The following is a 20029-nucleotide window of genomic DNA, read 5'->3' as shown; positions in this document are numbered from 1 at the left end:
GTGCCTACTCCTTCTCCTGCACCCCCCTTTCCCATCCTGAAACAACCCTGTGTACATACGTAAGTGCTGTCAAGTCACCTGTGACAGCGACCCTTGCGAGGGGCTTCCAAGGCAAGTGAGAAGCAGAGGTGGTTTGCCATGGCCTTCCTCTGCAGAGCCTTCCTTGGCGATCTCCCATTCAAGTATGAACCCTGCTCAGCTTCCAAGATCTGAGAAGATCAGGTTATACCATGCCACTTAGAATCATAGAGATGGAAGGGCCATCTAGTCCCAACCCCCTGCTTAATGCAGGATCAGCCTAGGGCATCCCTGACAAGTGCTTGTCCAGCCTCTGCTTAAAGACTGCCAGTGAGGGGGAGCTCACCACCTCCCTAGGTAGCCGATTCCACTGTCGAACAACTCTTACTGTAAAAAAATTTTTTTCCTAATATCCAGCCGGTACCTTTCTGCCCGCAATTTAAACCCATTATTGCAAGTCCTGTCCTCTGCTGCCAACAGGAACGGCTTCCTGCCCTCCTCTGCTGTTGGCTTGTTGGGGAAACTTACATGCACTGGTGGTTCCATGTAAGTTTCCCCAAGTGTACTTTGCTGGGGAGAGTGGATATAATTAAATAAATAAATAAATAAATAAATAGCCATTTCAGGTCTGGCGAAATGGTGCAGGCAGAAGGCTTAAGATCACTTCCCATGTGGGCCATTGCTCTAATCTGAATCGGACGCCCTGGGAATTCCCAGCACAAACCTCCAGGCGCTTACCTGAGTCTTCATGATGGCCTCTGGTCCTCCATGTGAACTTGGTAATGTGTGAATTGGCCCTGAGTAACTGACTTGTCAGGTGCCCACGAGGCTGCCCACCTTGAAAATTCTTAGCCTCCTAATTCCTGTACAGAGGTCCCTTGTGCAAGCCCTCACCAAAATTAATGAGAATTAATGAGAGCACCTGGATGGCCCAGGCTAACCTGATCTCGTCAGATCTCAGAAACTAAGCAGGGTCAGCGCTGGTTAGTATTTGGATGGGAGACCCCCAAGGAAGTCCATGGTTGCTGCGCAGAGGAAGGCACTGGCAAACCACCTCTGTTAGTCTCTTGCCTTGAAAACCCCATAAGGGGTCGCCATAAGTCGGCTGCGACTTGACGGCACTTTACACACGCACAATAGTATTAAAAGTAATTATTATTTATGTAAGACTTTCAAAAGTTCAAAGGTCTTATGTAATTTATTGCGACAAGCTTGGGTTTTGGTCACAAAGGCTCAATTTATCCCACATGACAAAAGGAAGGCTGATGCTTTTTAAAGACCTCTGGAGACCCTCCCTCAATGGCCTTTAATGACTTGGGTCAAATAGCCCATGAGGGGCCTGGAGGAGGAGGAGGAGGAGGAAGAGAGTTGGTTTTTATATGCCGACTTTCTCTACCACTTAAGGAAGAATCAAACTGGCTTACAATCACCTTTCCTCCCCCTCCCCACAACAGGCACCCTGTGAGGTAGGTGGGGCTGAGAGAGCTCTAAGAGAGCTGTCACCCAACTAGCTTCCTGTGTAGGAGTGGGGAAACCAACCCGGTTCACCAGATTAGCCTCTGCCGCTCATGTGGAGGAGTGGGGAATCAAACCCGGTCCACTGCTCCAAACCCACCGCTCTTAACCACTACACCACACATGAGCACATGAAGGTGCCTTATATTGAATCGGACCTTTGCTCCATCCAAGGCAGTACTGAGTACTGGCAGCTGCTCCTCAGGGTCTCAGGTGGAGGTCTTTCACATCACCTACTGCCTGGCCAAGCCTGAACTCTCTCTAGACACTAAAATAACTAAACTGAGGCTCTCATACTTTGGAATTGAACCCAATTCTGTTCATCTCCTGCCCCACTTCCCCATCTAGTCAGCGTCTCCAAGCGATTAGGTAATTCTGCTTTTGTGAAGCTGCACAGCAGAATGGCTTGCCCTTAGATGAGTGTGCCTATTGCATCTCTGCATGAGACCTTGGGCCGGTCACATGCTCTCACCCTAATGTCCCTCACAGAGTGGTTGCTGTGAGGATAAAAGGGGATGAGAATGTTGCCCATTGGGGAGAAAGGTAGGCTAAAAATGAAGTAAATAAAATGAATAACAGATAAATTTGTGGCTCATGAATAGGGTTGCCAGGTCCCCCTTCGCCATCGACGGGAGGTTTTTGGGGCAGAGCCTGAGGAAGGTGGGTTTGGGGAGGGGAGGGGCTTCAATGCCATAGAGTCCAATGGCCAAAGTGGCCATTTTCTCCAGGGGAACTGATCTCTATCAGCTGGAGATCAGTTGTAATAGCAGGAGATCTTCTGTTATTACCTGAAGGTTGACAACCCTACTCATGAACCACGGTTTAGAAAATACCCCCCAGATATAGTTCAGTTATCTCTGCTTTATAAAACAAATGGCATATTTTAGCAACAGCTCCACTTGCTTTCCTTTCCATTCCAGAAAAATAATCAGTATTTAGGGCACTTCCAGGCCTTTTAGCATTTTAGAGGGCCATAGAAGTGTTGGATGGGTCCTAGAAAGGAAACTGACAAGAAGTAGAAGAAGAAAGAAGACGAGTTGGTTTTTATACCCCACTTTTCTCTACCTCAAAGCAGCTTGCAATCGCACCCCTCCCCACAACAGGCATCTTGTGATGTAGGTGGGGCGGAGAGAGTTCTGAGAGAACTGTGACTGGCCTAAAGTAACCCAGCAGGCTGCATGTGGAGGAGTGGGGAATTGAACCCGGTTCTCCAGATTAGAGTCCGCCGTTCTTAACCGCTACACCACGCTGAAACCCAGAACTCAAAGCAATGGGACCAAGAGTACAATCTCCAGGCTTATGAAAGCAGACCAAGGAATGCTTTGTGGTGGAAAGAGCCATCAAGTTGCAGCCGACTTATGGCAACCCTATAGGGTTTTCAGGCGGGAGATGAACAGACGAGGTTTGCCATTGCCTGTCTCTGGGGAGCAACCCTAGACTTCCCTGGTGGTTTCCCATCTGAGTATTCACCAGAGTTGACCCTGCTTAGCTTCCAAGCTCTGATGAGATTGAGCTAGGCTGAGCCATCCAAGTCTGGATCAATGTTCTGTGGGGACCCACAACTGCTTACCCTTTGGCACAAAACTATGGAAGTTTCCTTACCAGCTACTCTGACGACAGCTCTTTCTGCTGGGTCTAGCACAGAGTCCTGACTCTTCCTCTTCTTCTGCTCATGGAGGGGTAAGTTCCAGGGCAAGGTGTCCCCCGGTGGGCAGGGAGAGAGGCTTCCAGACCTCTCACTGCGGTAGGACCGCTCACTCTTGCAGGATCGCTCGCTCCGGTAGGACCTCTCGCTGAGGGTCTCTTCATCCGAGGAAGACATGGCCCCGCTCGACAGGCAGGCTCAGAGGTGCTGCCGCTCCGTGGAGACAGTCAAACCTACAAATGGACAGAACAGCAAATGAAAGAGTGAGTGGATTTAGAGAGCATGGGTGGGCGAGCACAGCTTGGACTTTTGATCCTGAAGGTTCAAGCCTTAATGTGATCTCTCTCTGACACACACACACACACACACACACACACACATACTTGGGTTGCCAGGTCCCTCTTCGCCACTGGCTGGAGGTTTTTGGGGCGGAGCCTGAGGAGGGCAGGGTTTGGGGAGGGGCGGAACTTCAATGCCACAGAGTCCAATTGCCAAAAGTGTCCATTTTCTCCAGGTGAACTGATCTCTATTGGTAGTAGGGTTGCCAGGTCCCTCTTTGCAACCCGTAGGAAGTTTTGGGGGCGGAGCCTGAGGAGGGTGGGGTTTGGGGAGGAGGGGGACTTCAATGCCATAGAGTCCAATTGCCAAAGCGGTCATTTTCTCCAGGTGAACTCATCTCTATCAGCTGGAGGTCAGTTGTAATAGCAGGAGATCTCCAGCTACTACCTGGAGGTTACAATCCAAAAAAACACAGAGTCTGGTTTAAGTATAACCCAATATACAAGTTAACAACTATATTGCTACAAAATATTGTCGAAGGCTTTCACGGTCAGAGTTCATTGGTTCTTGTAGGTTATCCGGGCTGTGTAACCATGGTCTATATTGCTACAATCTCCACACATGTAGAAAAAACATGTAAAAAAACACCAACAATAGTGAAAGACTACTATTTCCTATAACAAGTATTGTGTAACATACAATATTTCAACAAAGTAATGCTCTTATATATGTCTTAAATATGTCTTTTGTTTTCTTTCAGATGTCAGACAGAAGAGGAAGACGATCGTTTCAGTTCTTCTTCAGTTCCTCCTCTGACACCTTCAAAACTCCATTGGTATTATTTCTTAATAGTCTAATTTTCATGAACTCCCTATGGGTAGTACAGTTACATCTTATCTGCCTTCCACCAACTAGTCAGATTTCATGAGGATTTAGGGTTCCCGTCGGGATCGAACTCAGGTCGTGAGCAGAGCTTTGGACTGCAGTACTGCAGCTTACCACTCTGCGCCACGGGGCTCCTTGGAAGTGCCCTAAATACTGATTATTTTTCTGGAATGGAAAGGAAAGCAAGTGGAGCTGTTGCTAAAATATGCCATTTGTTTTATAAAGCAGAGATGACCAAACTATATCTGGGGGGGGGGGTTATTTTCTAAACCGTGGTTCATGAGTAGGGTTGCCAACCTCCAGGTAATAGCAGAAGATCTCCTGCTATTACAACTGATCTCCAGCCAATAGAGATCAGTTCCCCTGGAGAAAATGGCTGCTTTGGCCATTGGACTCTATGGAAGGCAGATAAGATGTAACTGTACTACTCTCAGGGAGTTCATGAAAATTAGACTATTAAGAAATAATACCAACGGAATTTTAAAGGTGTCAGAGGAGGAACTGAAGAAGAACTGAAACGATCGTCTTCCTCTTCTGCCTGACATCTGAAAGGAAACAAAAGACATATTTAAGACATATATAAGAGCATTACTTTGTTGAAATATTGTATGTTACACAATACTTACCTGTTATAGGAAATAGTAGTCTTTCACTATTGTTGGTGTTTTTTTTACATGTTTTTTCTACATGTGTGGAAATTGTAGCAATACAGTTGTTTTGTATATTGGGGTTTATACTTAAACCAGACTCTGTGTGTTTGTTTGTTTTTGGATTGTAACTTCATTGTACACGGAAGTGTCTATATTTGATTGACTACCTGGATGTTGGCAACCCTAACATAGAGAGAGAACATGTGCTAGCAAGTCCTAGTTTACCCTGGTTTCTGAACTCAAAGGACCTGCCAAAAAAACCCAGCAGCCACCCTACACAATCTCAAAGCTGTTTCCCAGGATTCCCGGCAGTACAGAGGAAGATTCTAAAGCCCAACTCTGAGTTCACGTCCAGTGCTTGTGCAAGCTATTTGGCCCCCAGCACAGCCCTGTGGGCTCAAACAGTGAGGAGGGAATTCTTTTCTACACATCCTCCCATATGCTCTCCTTGTCATCAGGTCCAACCCCCAGGGACGCAGCCCCCACCCCAATAATAAACCGACAGCAGGCTGTCCTCCATATTTTACATCAACAAAACCTTTTCTGTGCCCTAAAAGTGTGATTCCTGCTTAAGAACCGCATAAAAGCAAGCTTATGTGCTCCTAATAGCATATGCAAATTAAAAAAATCTTTTTGCATATTAGCATATTTTGTAATGGAGATGCCTATGCTGTATATACCCAGCGTTCTGAGGAATCTGGAATATATTTTGGATTGTGCAAATTCATGTATTCATTACATTTTTATCCCCCCTTCCACTCAATAGTTCAGTCATTTACATGATTCATCACACCCGTGTTACCATCACAACGACCCTGTGAAGTAGGTCACACAGAAAATAAACTTCATGGCTGAGAGGAGATTTGAACCTAGTCTCCCAGTTCCAACTTCCACGCTGAATCCCCTAGACCACACTTGTTCGAGATGTGTAAGCAATGGGAAATATGAAAAAGTGAAGGAGAATATTGGCAGAAGCTCAGAAGAGCAAGAGAAGAAACTTTTTGGGACCCAGAGCCTTTGCAGGCATTGATATCAAATCCACTTTCATGTCAATGAGAATTGGTTTTTAAAAACAAAGGGATATGTGTTTTTTTAAAAAAAGAACTGAGCATTTTTCCAAGGTATGCTTTGTGACAGATACTAGAATAGTTCATTCTTTTTCTGCACATACCGAAATCCAATTTGGCTGGTTATTAAACAGCCCACAAAAAGTTAATCATTTCCAAACAGCACCAAGGAGGCAGGCAATGTAGGGTTGCCATCTCCAGGTTGGGAAATACCTGGAGATTTTTGGAGTGGAGCCTTAGGAGGGCGGAGTTTGGCAAGGGGAGGTACTTCAATGCCATAGCGTCCATTTGCCAAGGTGGCCATTTTCTTCAGGGCAACTGATCTCTGTCGCCTGGAGATCAGTTGTAATAGCGGGAGATCTCCAGCCACCACCTGGAGGTTGGCAATCCTAAAGCAACGTCTTGTGAAAACTGGCCACCCCACTGTGGCAATGTGTGCCTGTTTCCTCTTTGGCAAGGCTCCCCTGGCACATGAATGTAAGTAATGTGTGTGTGTGTAAGGGGGGTGTCCAGATGAGAACCCATTTCCATCTATCCCTCACAATTCCCCAGTTAATCCAACCCTTCTCCTTAGCCTCAATATGTCATTTATGAAGAGAGGGACACAGGGTTCAAGCCTGCCAGGAAACCTTACAGCCGTCTTCCCCAGACTCATGGTCAGGAACTACAGTGTGCTGTTGTGACAACTTCGCTTATCTGAGCAGAGCCTTCTGTGGGTGCCATCCTCTGAGGCTAGGGTTGCTAGGTCCCTCTTCGCCATCGGCGGGAGGTTTTTGAGGCAGAGCCTGAGGAGGGCGGGGTTTGGGGAGGGGAGGGACTTCAATGCCATAGAGTTCAATTGCCAAGTGGCCATTTTCTCCAGGTGAACTGATCTCTATCCGCTGGACATCAGTTGTAATAGCAGGAGATCTCCAGCTAGTACCTGGAGGTTGGCAACCCTATCTGAGACCAAAGTGAATGTAAGAATGTAAGAGGTCTCCCTACTGTCTCTGAACATGGAGGTCCCTTTCAGCCACCATGGCTGGTAGCCGTTGATGGACCTCCCCTCCTCCATGAAGATGTTTAATCCACTTTTAAAGACATCTAAGCTACCAGCACATTACCACATCCCACCGCAGTGACTTCCACAAATTAACTGTACACTGTGTGACAAAGTACTTCTTTTGGTCTGTCCTCAGGCTACTGCCCTTCGAGTTATAATATTCATTTGCTTTCTTCAAACTATGCATACAGTGAGGGGGGAAAGTATTTGATCCCCTGCTGAATTTGCCCGTTTGCCCTCTGACGAAGAAATGACCAGTCCATAATTTTAATGGTAGGTTTATTGTAGCTGTGAGAGCCAGAGCCAAGTTCAGACTCTACTTTAAGAGCCAAGGACTCAGCCCTGGAAGTTGTGAAGCTATAGTGCTTCTGAGCATGTAACCATAGCTATGTAACCATAGCCCATTTACACATGGTAGGGAAGGGGACGGGGTCTCTCTTCCCAAAGTTTTTCTCACATTTCCCCTCACCCACGTGTGCCTCCTTTTAAAGGCAATTTCAAAACTGGAGATGCAGGGGATTGAACCTGGCCCATCGACTCCATTTGGGGGCAGAGCATGGGGAGAATGGGGTTTGGGGAGGGGGGACCTCAGCAAGGTATAATGCCATAGAGGCCACCCTCCAAAGATTAGGGGAAGTGATCTATGTTGTCTGGAGATTAGTTGTAATTCTGGGAGATCCCCAGGTCCCAACTGGAGATTGGCAAGTATAGGAGGGGAGAGACCCCACAAGGGCTGTAAAGGGGAAGAAGGAGAGCTGGGGGGTGGGGGTGGGGAGAGAAAAGGGCAAGTAGGTGAGGGAGGAAGTGGAGCCAGAGTAGAAGGAGTAAAGGAAGGTGGGCAACCAGAGAAGGGGCAAAGGTAGGGAGGGAGCAGGTGCCGGCAGCAGGGTATGTTGTGCCCCTCCCAGATCCCCCTCTTGTTAACCTCTGTTGTTTTCCCCTTAGGAGCCCCGTGGCACAGAGTGTTAAGCTGCAGTACTGCAGTCAAAAGCTCTGCTCATGACCTGAGTTCGATCCCAATGGAAGTTGGTTTCAGGTAGCCGGCTCAAGGTTGACTCAGCCTTCCATCCTTCCGAGGTCAGTGAAATGAGGACCCAGCTTGCTGGGGGTAAAGGGAAGATGACTGGGGAAGGCACTGGCAAACCACCCCGCAAACAAAGTCTGCCTTGGAAACGTCGGGATGTGACGTCACCCCATGGGTCAGGAGTGACCCTGTGCTTGCACAGGGGATCTTTACCTTTTTTTCCCTTAGTCAACTTTTCTATAAACTAAAAAGCTCAGGTGGAGGGTGTTCTGAGCTCTTGATCATTTTGGTTGCTCTCTTCTGCAATTTCCCCAGCACAACAATAATGTATTTTGGGGGTTTTTTTAGATACAGTGATCAGAATGGTACATGGTGTTTCAAATGAGGTCACACCATAGCTGCATACAAAACCATTACAGTACTGGTTGTTTTGTTTTCAGTCCCTTTCCTAATAACTCCCAGCATGCAGTTTTCCTTTTTCGCCACTGCCACCCATTGAGCTGACATTTTCATCCATCTGTCCACCACAACCCCAAAATGTCTTTCCTGGTCAATCACTACCAGTCACTCAAGCAGTATATATTTTATGCTGGAAATGCATCAATTCACACTTACATTGACCCCAGTTTGTTATGTTGCTGTCTTGGTTCTCATCATTCTGAATAATCTGGTGTCAAACATGGCCACTTTGGCACTCACTCCCAATTCCAGATCATTTATGAACACATCAAATAGCACCAGTCGCAATAGTGATTCTTGTGGGACTCCACTGCTGACCCCCCTTCAGGGAGAACTATTTACTCCTGCTCACTGCTTCCTGACATTTAACCAAGAGCAGAAGAGGACAAACTAAATGATCAAGAAGTTGGAGCATGTTCCCTGCAAAGGACAGCTTTGGGGCTTTTCAGTCTCAAAAAACAGCTGACAATGGGGGGAAGACATGTCAGAGGTTTATAAAATTATGCATGGCAAAAGTAGACAGGGAGAAAACTCAGCAACACTAGAACTTGGGGGCACCCAATGAATTTGACGGGCATTAATTTCAGGACTAGCAACGGGAAGTACTTCTTCACTCCAAAAGTAACTTCTGGAATTCACAGCCATGGGATATAGTGATGGCCGCTATTTTAGCCAGCCTTAAAAGGTGATTGGACAAATACATGAAGGGGAGGGTCACTTATGGCTATTAGCCACATTGACTAGAGGCAGCAACCCTCTGAATACCAGTGCCGGGGGCAAGAACAGGGCAAATCTTGGCCTGCATGCTACGCCAGTAGGCTTTCTACAGCATCTGGCTGGCCACTGAGTGAAACAGGATGCTGAACTAGATGGACCACCAATCTGATCTGGCAGGGCTGCTCTTATATTCCTGATGCAGAGACACAGAACTACTAGCAACTCTCTGTTGTGTCTCTGCTGCTTGGGGCTTGCCTCTTCCAATCAGTGACTCATGCAGACACAAAGAGGAAGACTCCTTGTCAAGTGAATGAATAAAGCATGGAGTTTGGGGTGGGAGGTGTGCCTCAGGTATATTTGACACCTTCAACTTATAGATTTGAGGTGTAGGTTGTGGCTTCATTGCGATGACAGAAAGGCACTTTGCGTATACTCAGATGTTCTCTTTGGCATACCACTCATTGTTGGGCACAGTTCTTGCATACAAAACTGGCTCCTAGGGGGAGCCCTAATTCAGTTTAAGTCCTTCTTAGCGGGGCTTGGTGTTTTATTTGTTTACATTTTTATTGTGCGGGGCCTATTTGACACAGCTGTTTTGTGAGCTGCTTTGGGCCTCTCTGTGTGGAGGGAGAGGGGTGATCGAAATAATTTCATTAACTCATACATAAATATGAAACCAGCAGAGAACACCCAATCCTCTTTTATCCCCCTTGGAGATGTCTTACAAAGATTCCCCAAGCAATGTGATGCAAATGCCAGGAAGGGAGACTCTCTCTGTGTGTGCTCACATGTGTAGACTATACAGATATCACAGGAATTGCTTTCCTCTGTATAGAAAGTACACATAGAATCATAGAGTTGGAAGGGACCACCAGGGTCATCTAGTCCAACCCCCTGCACAATGCAGGAATTTCACAACTACCTCCCCCACACACACCCAGCGACCCCTACTCCATGCCCAGAAGATGGCCAAGATGCCCTCTCATGAACTGCCTAAGGTCATAGAATCAGCATTGCTGACAGATGGGCATCTAACCTCTGCTTAAAAACTTCCAGGGAAGGAGCACTTACCACCTCCCGAGGAAGCCTGTTCCACTGAGGAACCACTCTAACTGCTTTGCAAAGACGTGAGAAACATTTGGGGCTGCTATTCAAAGAGCATGGTACCAGGGCTAAAGGAGCATCTCCTTCCATATGTCCTTGTGCACCAGTTATGGTCTTCAGGGAACAATCCGTTGGCTATCCCACCACTTAGGTTGGCCCATCTGGCTTTGACCAGAGCCCAGGTTTTTTCGGTCACGACTCCTGCTCTGTGGAATGGACTTCCTGAAGAGGTGAGGGGGGACCCTTCTTGGAGATCTTCAGGATGTGCCCTGGCAAAGCTTGACCATTTGCAAGGGCATTTGAGGGGGTGTGAACAGCAGGCATATTTTAAAGGGGAGTAGGGAAAGATTTGGTGCCTGTTATTTTATTTGATTGCCCACGCCCATGGATTTGATTCCCCACTCCTCCACAAGATGGGCGGATGCTAATCTGGTGAACTGGGTTGGTTTCCCCACTCCTACACATGAAGCCAGCTGGGTGACCTTGGGCTAGTCACAGCTCTCTCAGCCTCACCAACCTCACAGGGTGTCTGTTGTGGGGAGGGGAAGGGAAGGTGATTGTAAGCCGGTTTGATTCTTCCTTAAGTGGCAGAGAAAGTCGGCATATGAAAACCAACCCTTTTTCTTCTGGTTTTAAGTGGATTTTAAAAAATTATTGCTGGAGCCCACCTTCTCTGACCCGGAAGCCATGCTCCAAAAGTCCCAGCCGGCACTTAGCGGAAGACCCTCTGCATATGTTCAAAGACACTGTTGTTATTTCACAGGCTCCAGGACTGAGCAGCAGCACTGAAAACAGATCCCAGAACTACACCTCTGTCCAACTTCAACAGAACTCTGTTTCTGGGGGAAACAATGTGGACGCTGTCCCACTTTGATGCTCTAGGTATTTTTACGAACGAGGCGAGCTCCCCCACAGACAGCGCCTCCTGTCCTCAATCTCCCGCTATGTGATTGTTCTGTGCTGGAATCATGAGCTTCTTTCTCTGCCATGGCTCAGCCAGGGCTGATCTACAACCTCCCTCTTACATCCCTGGATTTCTAATGTGCAGCCCCCACCCCCACGGCTTGCTCAGCATCATCTCATCCGATTTTCCCTTTCCTACTCTTAAGAGATTCCAGCTTCATTTCAGGGGGAGGGGGATTGAATGGAGGCAGAGCAGAAGTATTCCCCCATCTTAGGCACCACAAATACTCCCCTGCCAGCAATAAACCGCCTGCCTCAATGCAAGGCTCCTGCTGCCCCTTATATTTTCCAAGAAGCACAAGGATATGGGGAGACCTCTGTACAACAATGCAAAAATAAAATCAAAGCCCCCGCTGCCTAAATCCAGTGTGCCCCCCAATCCTTGCCCCCTCCCTCATGAAAAAAAGCTTTTGGAAACAAAAAAACCCATCAGCCATCAAGTACAAAATGCAATTTTGTTCCTAAATGTTCAAAGGTATGACGTGCTGGGGATCCTACTCGCAATGCAATTTTGTTCCTAAATGAGCAATTGGTGGAGGATAGATATTTTAAATCCACTGCAGCCAGGGAAAAAGTCCAATAAATCACATTTAAAACAACTCCATCTCTTTTCCTTGCAAGGCCATCAACAGTCCAGCGAGCAGCAAATGTGATGATGATGAATATTATTGCTATTATTATTATTATTAATCTTGTTATTATTATTATTGACACAATTACCAACAGTAATTCCATTCCCTCTTCACAGCATCTACAAATATCCCTCCATTTTATTGCCGCCACAATCACCACGCCTGATGACAGTTAAAAATAAGGATTTAGGAAGGAGAGCCAGGCATCCTACTAGCAATCAATGAAACCGGAGTGACAATCCTAGAGAACAAAGACACAACCCCGGAGAGCTCCTTTCAACCCAAAAGCCATCTTTTCTGCAAACGTCCAAGGGAAATGCGCCTCAACCGATCAGGCAAATGTGCATATGTGCATGCATGTAGATTCCCAGCCACATCTCTAGGCTGAGCATCTCTAGCGCAGCTGGCGAGGCAGGAGCGCCGAAAAAGCCCCCCCTCCCCATTTTTTCACTCCATCTCGGGAACACACCCACCCCCTCCCCAAAACGCCTGGAATCCGGCCCGTTTGGCCCTCCGCATGCCCCGCGGGAGGCAGGCACACGTGTGCGTGTGAAGGCGCCTCATCCATGCTGGCGTGTACGGCGTACAAAGGCGTTTTGGGTCGGGGGGCTGCAGCAGCAGGTGGGGAGATGCCAGCGCCGCTGGACGCGCATCCCTGCTGGGGGAGGGGGGGAGCCGGCTAGCCCCCCAGCCCCACTCGCGGACTGCCCTCCCCCAGCCTTACCGGGCGTCCTCGGTGGGGCAGCAGAGCCCGGCTGCGGGGACGCGATGGCCGGCGCTCGGATGCCCAAGCCCGGCGGGAGGAGCCGCGCGGGTGCCCGGGCGAGCGAGCGAGCGCAAGGCAGCCCGGCCCTCCCCGCCTCCAGCGCACAGGCGCCGCCCCCCGAGCGCCTCCTCGCCGCCGCCGCACCCCCCCCCCAGCCGGATTCGGGTCAGAACCAGAAGGCCCAACTGGCAAAAATGGATTTCACTATATTAGTGAATGAGTTATAGAAATAAGTTTAATTTTCCTTTTTTTTTTTTTTTTTTACTGTTAATGTCATTTTCAATCTGTTTAGACACTTCTCCGGAAGGCCTGGTGATGGGTCACTTTTTGGGTGGGTGGGGGATCAAAAGGATATTATGAATTTTGTAATTTTTATTATATTAAGTCGATTATATAATTGATATTCTTTTGTATTTTCTTTTTATTATTGTATTTGTTTGTTTTGTTTGATGTGTTTATGTTATAAAAATTATATATATATATATATATATATATATATATATATATATATATATATATATATATATATATATATATATATATATATATATATAAAGAACCAGAAGGCCCGGCGCGGATCGGGACCACCCGGTGCCCATTAAAACGGAGGACGCGTGTCCCCCCTCCCCCCCCCCCGCCGAAGGGAGCCAAAGGGTGGCGGTTGAAAGATAAAGGTGCCAGTGCCATCCTAGCAGGCCCCAAAACTACCTTGGGCGGTCCCGAACCCATGGAATGCGCTAGGGACAAGGAGCCAGCCCCCTGGAGAGATTGGAGATCCCTGCTGTTGCCCACTAAGGTGGGCTACGTTCCAAGAGGCTGGCTAACGGACCGGTCCTCCTTGAACTTGTCCTTTTTTGGCCATCGAAACCAGAGCCCATTATTAATCTCCCAGCGGGGAATTCTAGAACTATGGGTGGTATATTAAACATGGTGAAAACGCACGGTCGCTTTAGCCTCCTTTATTCCGTCTCAGCCAGGATCCAGCGCATGCGTTTCGCTGAACGTGCGTTAGATTCTGGCTGAAAACTGGCTGAAACAGGGAATAAAGGAGGCTAACGCAACCGTGCGTTTTCGCCCATGGTCTGTTGTCTGCCCAAAATCTCCTGCCGATCAACTTTGTTGGGTGCCAGGAGTGACTTGCTACTAGGCAGCCCTAAGTAATTGCCTAGGGCACCAGTGATAGAAGGGCACCAATTAGCTCTGTCATCCCCCCTCCCGCTCAGCCAGGCCCTGCCCAGTTGCCCTTCTGCATCATCGTGGTCTGCCCAGGGAGGCACCCCCAAACCCAGTGGCCAGCTGACAGGAAGCCTGCACCCTCTTTTCAGCCCTCCTTCAGGGGACAGGGTTATTGGGGGATGGGACAGGGCAGGCCCAGCCCAACCCTCTGCCTCATTACCTCTGCTTAGCGTTGCCAACCTCCAGGTGGTGGCTGACGATCTCCTGCTATTACAACTGATCTCCAACCGACAGAGATCATTTTCCCCAGAGAAAATGGCCTCTTCGGCAATTGGACTCTATGGCATTGAAGTCCCTCCCCTCTCCAGATCCCACCCTCCTCAGGCTCCACCCAAAAAATCTCCCGCGGATTGCGAAGAAGGACCTGGCAACCCTACCTCTGCTGCACCTCACCTGCCTGTGGCAGGAGGCAGGCTGCAGCTTCTTGGCGCTGTGCGGGGAGGGGGGTAAGCATAATCTTCCAGCGGCCTGGCGGGATGCAAAGGGGTGGGCACTGTTTTCCAGCTTTTCCTGGGGTGGGTGTCTTGGGCACCCAAAGTCCTTGGCTGACCCTATTCAGCACCCTCAAGTTCTAGTATTATGGGAGAAGAAGAAAAGCTTCTCTCTTTCCACTTTCTCCACATCACACATATAATTTTGTAAATCTCCACACGCCCCTCAGGATTTTTTACCAAACTGAAAAGCTCCAAAGTCTTTATCCTTTCCTTGTAAAACTCCTTAATCATTTTGGTTGACCCTTTTCTCCACTTTTCTCAGCCCCATGATGCCTTTTTGGAACGACCCAAACTGTACACAATATTCCAAATGTGGTCACTGGTCACAAGGGAGTTGTGATACATTACTGGCTATTTGATTTTCAATCCCTTTCCTGATAATCCATAACATAGAATTTGCCATTTGCACTACTAGCATAAACCACATCCATCCAAGGGATTCCCCAAAATGCTTGCCTTGGCACAGATGGGTGCCGCCTGCATGTGAGGTGGGATGCCCATTCCCAGAAGTCTTCCAGATCTTCAGGAGGGTGCTCAGATCTACATGGCCAGGCACAGGATGGAGACGCTTTCAACAACTCAGTCTGTTTCACAAGAGGAGCCAGACAGTGGGTAGAAGGCTTGCAAAATCCATCCAATTCCAGAGGACTAGCCATGATTGTGTATTGCAGGAAAATCAAACAGAAGTCTGGAAGCACCTTAAAGACTAACCATGTTTATTTCCAAATGTTGTTTGCAGCCGTACTGGTCCAAACTCAAAAACAAACCACAATCCATGTAATACTTTTTATTAGGACCAGCTACAATGACGCAAAACAGCGAGCAAGCTTTCAAGCTCACCAGAACTCTTCCGCAGGCTGGATGTTGCAACATACAAACATTTTAAAAAGAGGTGGAGGGGAAAGAGATGTTTCCAGCTGTCATAGGGGAGGGGAGATGGCTCAGTGCTAGAACATCTGCTTGGCAAGCAAAAGGTCCCAGGTTCAACCTCAAGTTTTAACAGGATCATAGAATCATAGAGTTGAAAGGTACCACCAGGGTCATCTAGTCCAACCCCCTGCCCAATGCAGGAAATTAACAACTACCTCCCCCCCCACATCCCCAGTGATCCCAACCCTCCCCTCACCATGCAGGATCCCACAATCAAAACACTCCCGACAGATGGCCATCTAGCCTCTGCTTAAAGACCTCCAAAGACGGGGACTCCACCACCCTCCGAGGCAGTGCATTCCACCATCGAACAGCCTTCACCGTCAGGAAGTTCTTCCTAATGTTTAGGTGGAATCGCTTTTCTATTAGTTTAAATCCATTACTCTGTGTCCTAATCTCTGGAGCAACAGAGAACAAGCTAGTTCCCTCGTCAACATGACATCCCTTCAAATATTTAAACATGGCTATCATGTCTCCCCTCAACCTTCTCTTCTCCAAACTAAACAAACCCAACTCCCTAAGTCTCTCCTCATAGGGCATGGATTCCAGACCTTTGACCATTCTGGTCGCCCTCCTCTGCACACGCAGGTAGCAGGCGTTGTGAAAGACCTCTGCCTAAGACTCTGGAGAGTTGGTTCCAGCCTCCGTAGACCAAACCGATTGATGGACTAAGAGTATGATTCAGTATAAGGCGGCTTCATGTGTTCATTTTAAAGGCCTGCTCTTGGCGGTCTGTCTGTGCTACACGCTGGCAGGCAAGAACTGAAGTGTCACACAGGAATGGCGGGCTTGCAGCTTCTCTTATGTGTTAGGTGCTGTCGATGCTGTTAAGTGATCGGAGTGTAACTACCACACAGACGCCACCAAGCTGAGCTCTAGACTTGGGGTCCCCAACCGTTTTGAGCCTGCGGGTACCTCTGGAATTCTGACACAGTGTAACAGGTGCCGCCACAACATGGCTGCCACAAGAGGCAGAGCCAGCCACAAAGCTAGGGTTGCCAACCGCCAGGTACTAGCTGGGGATATCCTGCTGATCTCTAGCCGATAGAGATCAGTTCCCCTAGAGAAAATGGCTGCTTTGGCAATCAGACTCTATGGCATTGAAGTCCCTCCCCTCCGCAAACCCTGCCCTCCTCATGCTCCGCCCCAAAAACCTCCCACCGGTAGCGAAGAGGGACCTGGCAACCCTACACAAAGCAGCTGCTGCAGCTTACCTTCAGTCATACAGTGAAGATCCTTGTGCGAACGTGGCAGTTGCTGCCAAAACTATGTTGTTGTTTTAAAAATTGCCAGTCAAATCTCCAGTGCCCAATGCTTGGCAAAAGCCCCACCTGGCCCCACCCATTTTCTAAAAACACTTGGCAGGCACCAGAAAAGGTATTGGCAGGTACCATAGTGCACAGGGGCACCATGTTGGAGAACCCTGCTCTAGACAGTGGTGGACTAAAAAATCCAGCTGTATAAAAAGGTCAATACGTCATTTCCTGCAGAAATATAAAACTCGTAATGAACAGTTGGCTTACCTGATAGGAGAACTTGAAATGTTAAAGGACTATTAAAAGAAAGCGTACTCCTTGTCAGAAGAGCACACTGAGGTGTGACTGTAACAAGAAGTCAGCTGCTTCAACCCTGCTCCAAAGCAGCCATTTTCTCCAGGGGCACAGATCTCTGTAATCTGGAATTCAGCTGTAAGTCTGGGAGATCTCCAGGCCCCACCTGGAAGTTGGCAAGCCCAATACAGAAGGAGGAAAGAAAATACCACCATCTCTGAGTCACCTGCACAGTTTGAAAAGCAAACCTCAAGGCCTGGGCTCTTCAAAAGTCCTCAGAAAGCTCACTGCAACCAAATAAAAGTGACACAAGGTGCCAGAGCTGGCAGACGCCTGGCGTGGTCTTTGAGGAATGCCAAAGCTTACCCACTGCTTTGATACGAGGTCTAGCCATCATAGTGTCAGTTTCCTTGGATTTTATCTTATAACAACTAGCCTTATTATGTTCCAGGAACGTTCTCAATATGAGCCTCCCTCTTGGAAGAGAAAAATAATTTACAAAGCAGTGGGTAAGCTTTGGCATTCCACTTGGTCATCATTGTTTTTTAAGCTAGTATAGTGATTTCTTTTCTACAAGCCTCTGTTTATTATATTTAGATTCATTGCAACTTCAGTGAATGAATGGTGGTTCCTTCAATCCATTACGTGGTCGGCAAGCTGATGGATTTCGAAACGCGTCCTTGCTTTGTACCCACCTGTTCATCCACCGGCTCAGGTTTTCTTTGTGTTGAATTATGGACTATGACTTTGAGCTTCTGCACCAATTATTTCATTTGTTCTTTATAACAGCCAGGTGAGGCTTCAGCCCCGTGAGGCTTTTGTTTCCACCTTTAAATACATTGTATATAAGCCTGGTGAGGCTTGTTTCAACTTTTCTTTACTGTATCCATTTTTTTCTGTTTGTTTGAGGCTTATACATTGTATCATTGTATACATTGTATCCTTATTCACCTTGTTTGTAGTTTGAGGTTTCCATGTGCATTCCAACACAGATTATATGACCTCCCTCAAGCTCCTGTGCATTATTTGATGTATGCTAATTATTTGATGTTGGTGTATTAATATTGTTTTGGTATAGAATTAATCACCCTTGCAGTTCTTTTCATACATATATCCCAATTTGGGTTTACTTTAGTTTTACTAATGAGCCACGTGCTGCCTTCTCCAACAGTCTCCACTAGTTCCAGCATAGGTTATCCTCTTTGTTTCTACTAACCTCCAGGTACTAGCTGGAGATCTCCTGATATTACAGCTGATCTCCAGCTGATAGAAATCAGTTCACCTGGAGAAAATGGCCACTTTGGCAATCAGACTCTATGACATTGAAGCCCTTCCTATCCCCAAACCCCGCCCTCCTCAGGCTCTGCCCCAAAAACTTCCCACCAGTGGCAAAGAGGGACCTGGCAACCCTAGACATCCAAGAAAAGTCCTATCCTTAAGATCAGGAGCAATGTGCGACTGTGCAAGGCCTCTGCTGAATAACAGCCAAACATCTGTGAGTCAGATATCTCTTCCTTGACTGCAATAAAGGCTGAGAAATAACAAATCCCCCAAGCTGTCTTGGAAAAGACAGCCTCAGCCACAACCAAGGACTGGGCACCGGTGAATGGGCAAGTTATCCAGCAGTGATTGTTTCCCAGCCAGGAAATTACAAAATATCTTCAGTATGAAGTGTTGCTGTGTTTAATACAGTACTGGAAGATATGAAGCCTGGTTCCAGCTAGAAGCATGAACTGCGTTGACCCCCAAAGCTTGCAAAGGTGGTAATCTTTAGCCAGACGAATATCTTTCACCAGTAGGGTTGCCAACCTCCAGGTACTGAAGAGAAAAACAGACACCTCTGTATATGTATCAACAGATGAGAAATTCAATACAGGAATACAGCTGTAAACAATGCCAACTATATTATGGCTATATTTTACAGTATGTGGTAATTTGTTGCCCACCAGCAACAAATACCATCAACAGACCTGTGTATTTTTATGCATATTTATATTATATCTCAACAAGTAAGTCACTCAAAAGCTTCCTTTATCAGGTAAGTTATTAAAACAAAGTCCACTTGAAATTGTCCTGTAAGATGTGTTTCTTTCTTTACAGCAGCAGAATACGTATTGAAGGAGAAAACGATCGTTTCGGAGCACGAAGCCCAATTCTTCCTCAGTTCTTCAAAAATCCAATGCATGCAGTTATACATCACCATCCATGATATCTGGTTTCAAATGAATACCATTTTCAAAATTAAAGTGCAGTATGCTTCCCCAAAAGGGGTAAAGTATTGAATTCCTTCCACATTAGGTAAGGATTCAAGTGGCGTTCACTCTTCGCCACCAGCAGGAGAGTTTAGGGGTGGAGCCTGAGGAGGGCGGAGTTTGGGGAGGGACTTCAATGCCATAGAGTCCAATGGCCAAAGCGGCCATTTTTTCCAGGTGAACTGATCTCTATAGGCTGGAGATCAGTTGCAATAGCGGGAGATCTCCAGCCACCACCTGGAGGTTGGCAACCCTACTCCACCCCTTCCTTGCTGATCAGTTTCGATTTATGCTGGACCAACACTTGCCCTATCTGAGAAAGCCCTCCTATTTTTGCATACATCATGGGAAGCAACGCCACACTCAGAACTCTGACAATTTATCCTCAGCCTGGTAGTGACTCTAGCTGGGAACTTTCCACATCCAAAGTCAGTAGCGCCAGAGGCAGCAGACAGACAACAGGGGGCTGGCAGGCCCTCTTACGCTCCAGAGTGCTGACTGAGCAGATCAGTGTTTGTTTTCCTAAAAAAGCTGGAACTGTTGGGTTAGATGAGAGTTATCGTCTTTCCCCGCCCCGGCTAACTCTTCCCACCTCTGTATGCTGTTCGCTATCATTTATGCCCCAATTGACTCACATTTATGGCTCTTCATTTACTCAGGCAAGCAGCGATAGGCGCTTTTTGGCTGGAGAGCTGTCGGAGGAATATCATTGTCCCCAAATGGACCACCTGCTGCAAATCAGCAGAGAGGGGTATATTCCTAAAACAGTATCCCAAAGAAACTCACCAGGTTCAAGAAGCA

At 47.4% G+C, this 20029-nt stretch overlaps 1 protein-coding gene across 1 annotated transcript in view; it reads right to left on the bottom strand.

The window, feature by feature from the left end:
* The window catches only part of MACF1 (microtubule actin crosslinking factor 1), a 378039-nt gene extending 374644 nt beyond the window's left edge, over window positions 1-3395 (bottom strand). Inside the window, exon 1 of the mRNA XM_056846741.1 lies at window positions 3136-3395. Within this exon, the coding sequence (XP_056702719.1) occupies window positions 3136-3355 (220 nt within the window). The 5' untranslated portion in view covers window positions 3356-3395. The remainder of the gene's footprint in view (window positions 1-3135) is intronic.
* Between the last annotated feature and the right edge of the window lie 16634 nt (window positions 3396-20029).

Source organism: Euleptes europaea, chromosome 3, assembly GCF_029931775.1.
Source record: "Euleptes europaea isolate rEulEur1 chromosome 3, rEulEur1.hap1, whole genome shotgun sequence".
NCBI classification, from domain to species: domain Eukaryota; kingdom Metazoa; phylum Chordata; class Lepidosauria; order Squamata; family Sphaerodactylidae; genus Euleptes; species Euleptes europaea.
Note: the sequence above shows the minus strand (reverse complement) of the source record. Positions and strands in the feature narration are given on the sequence as shown.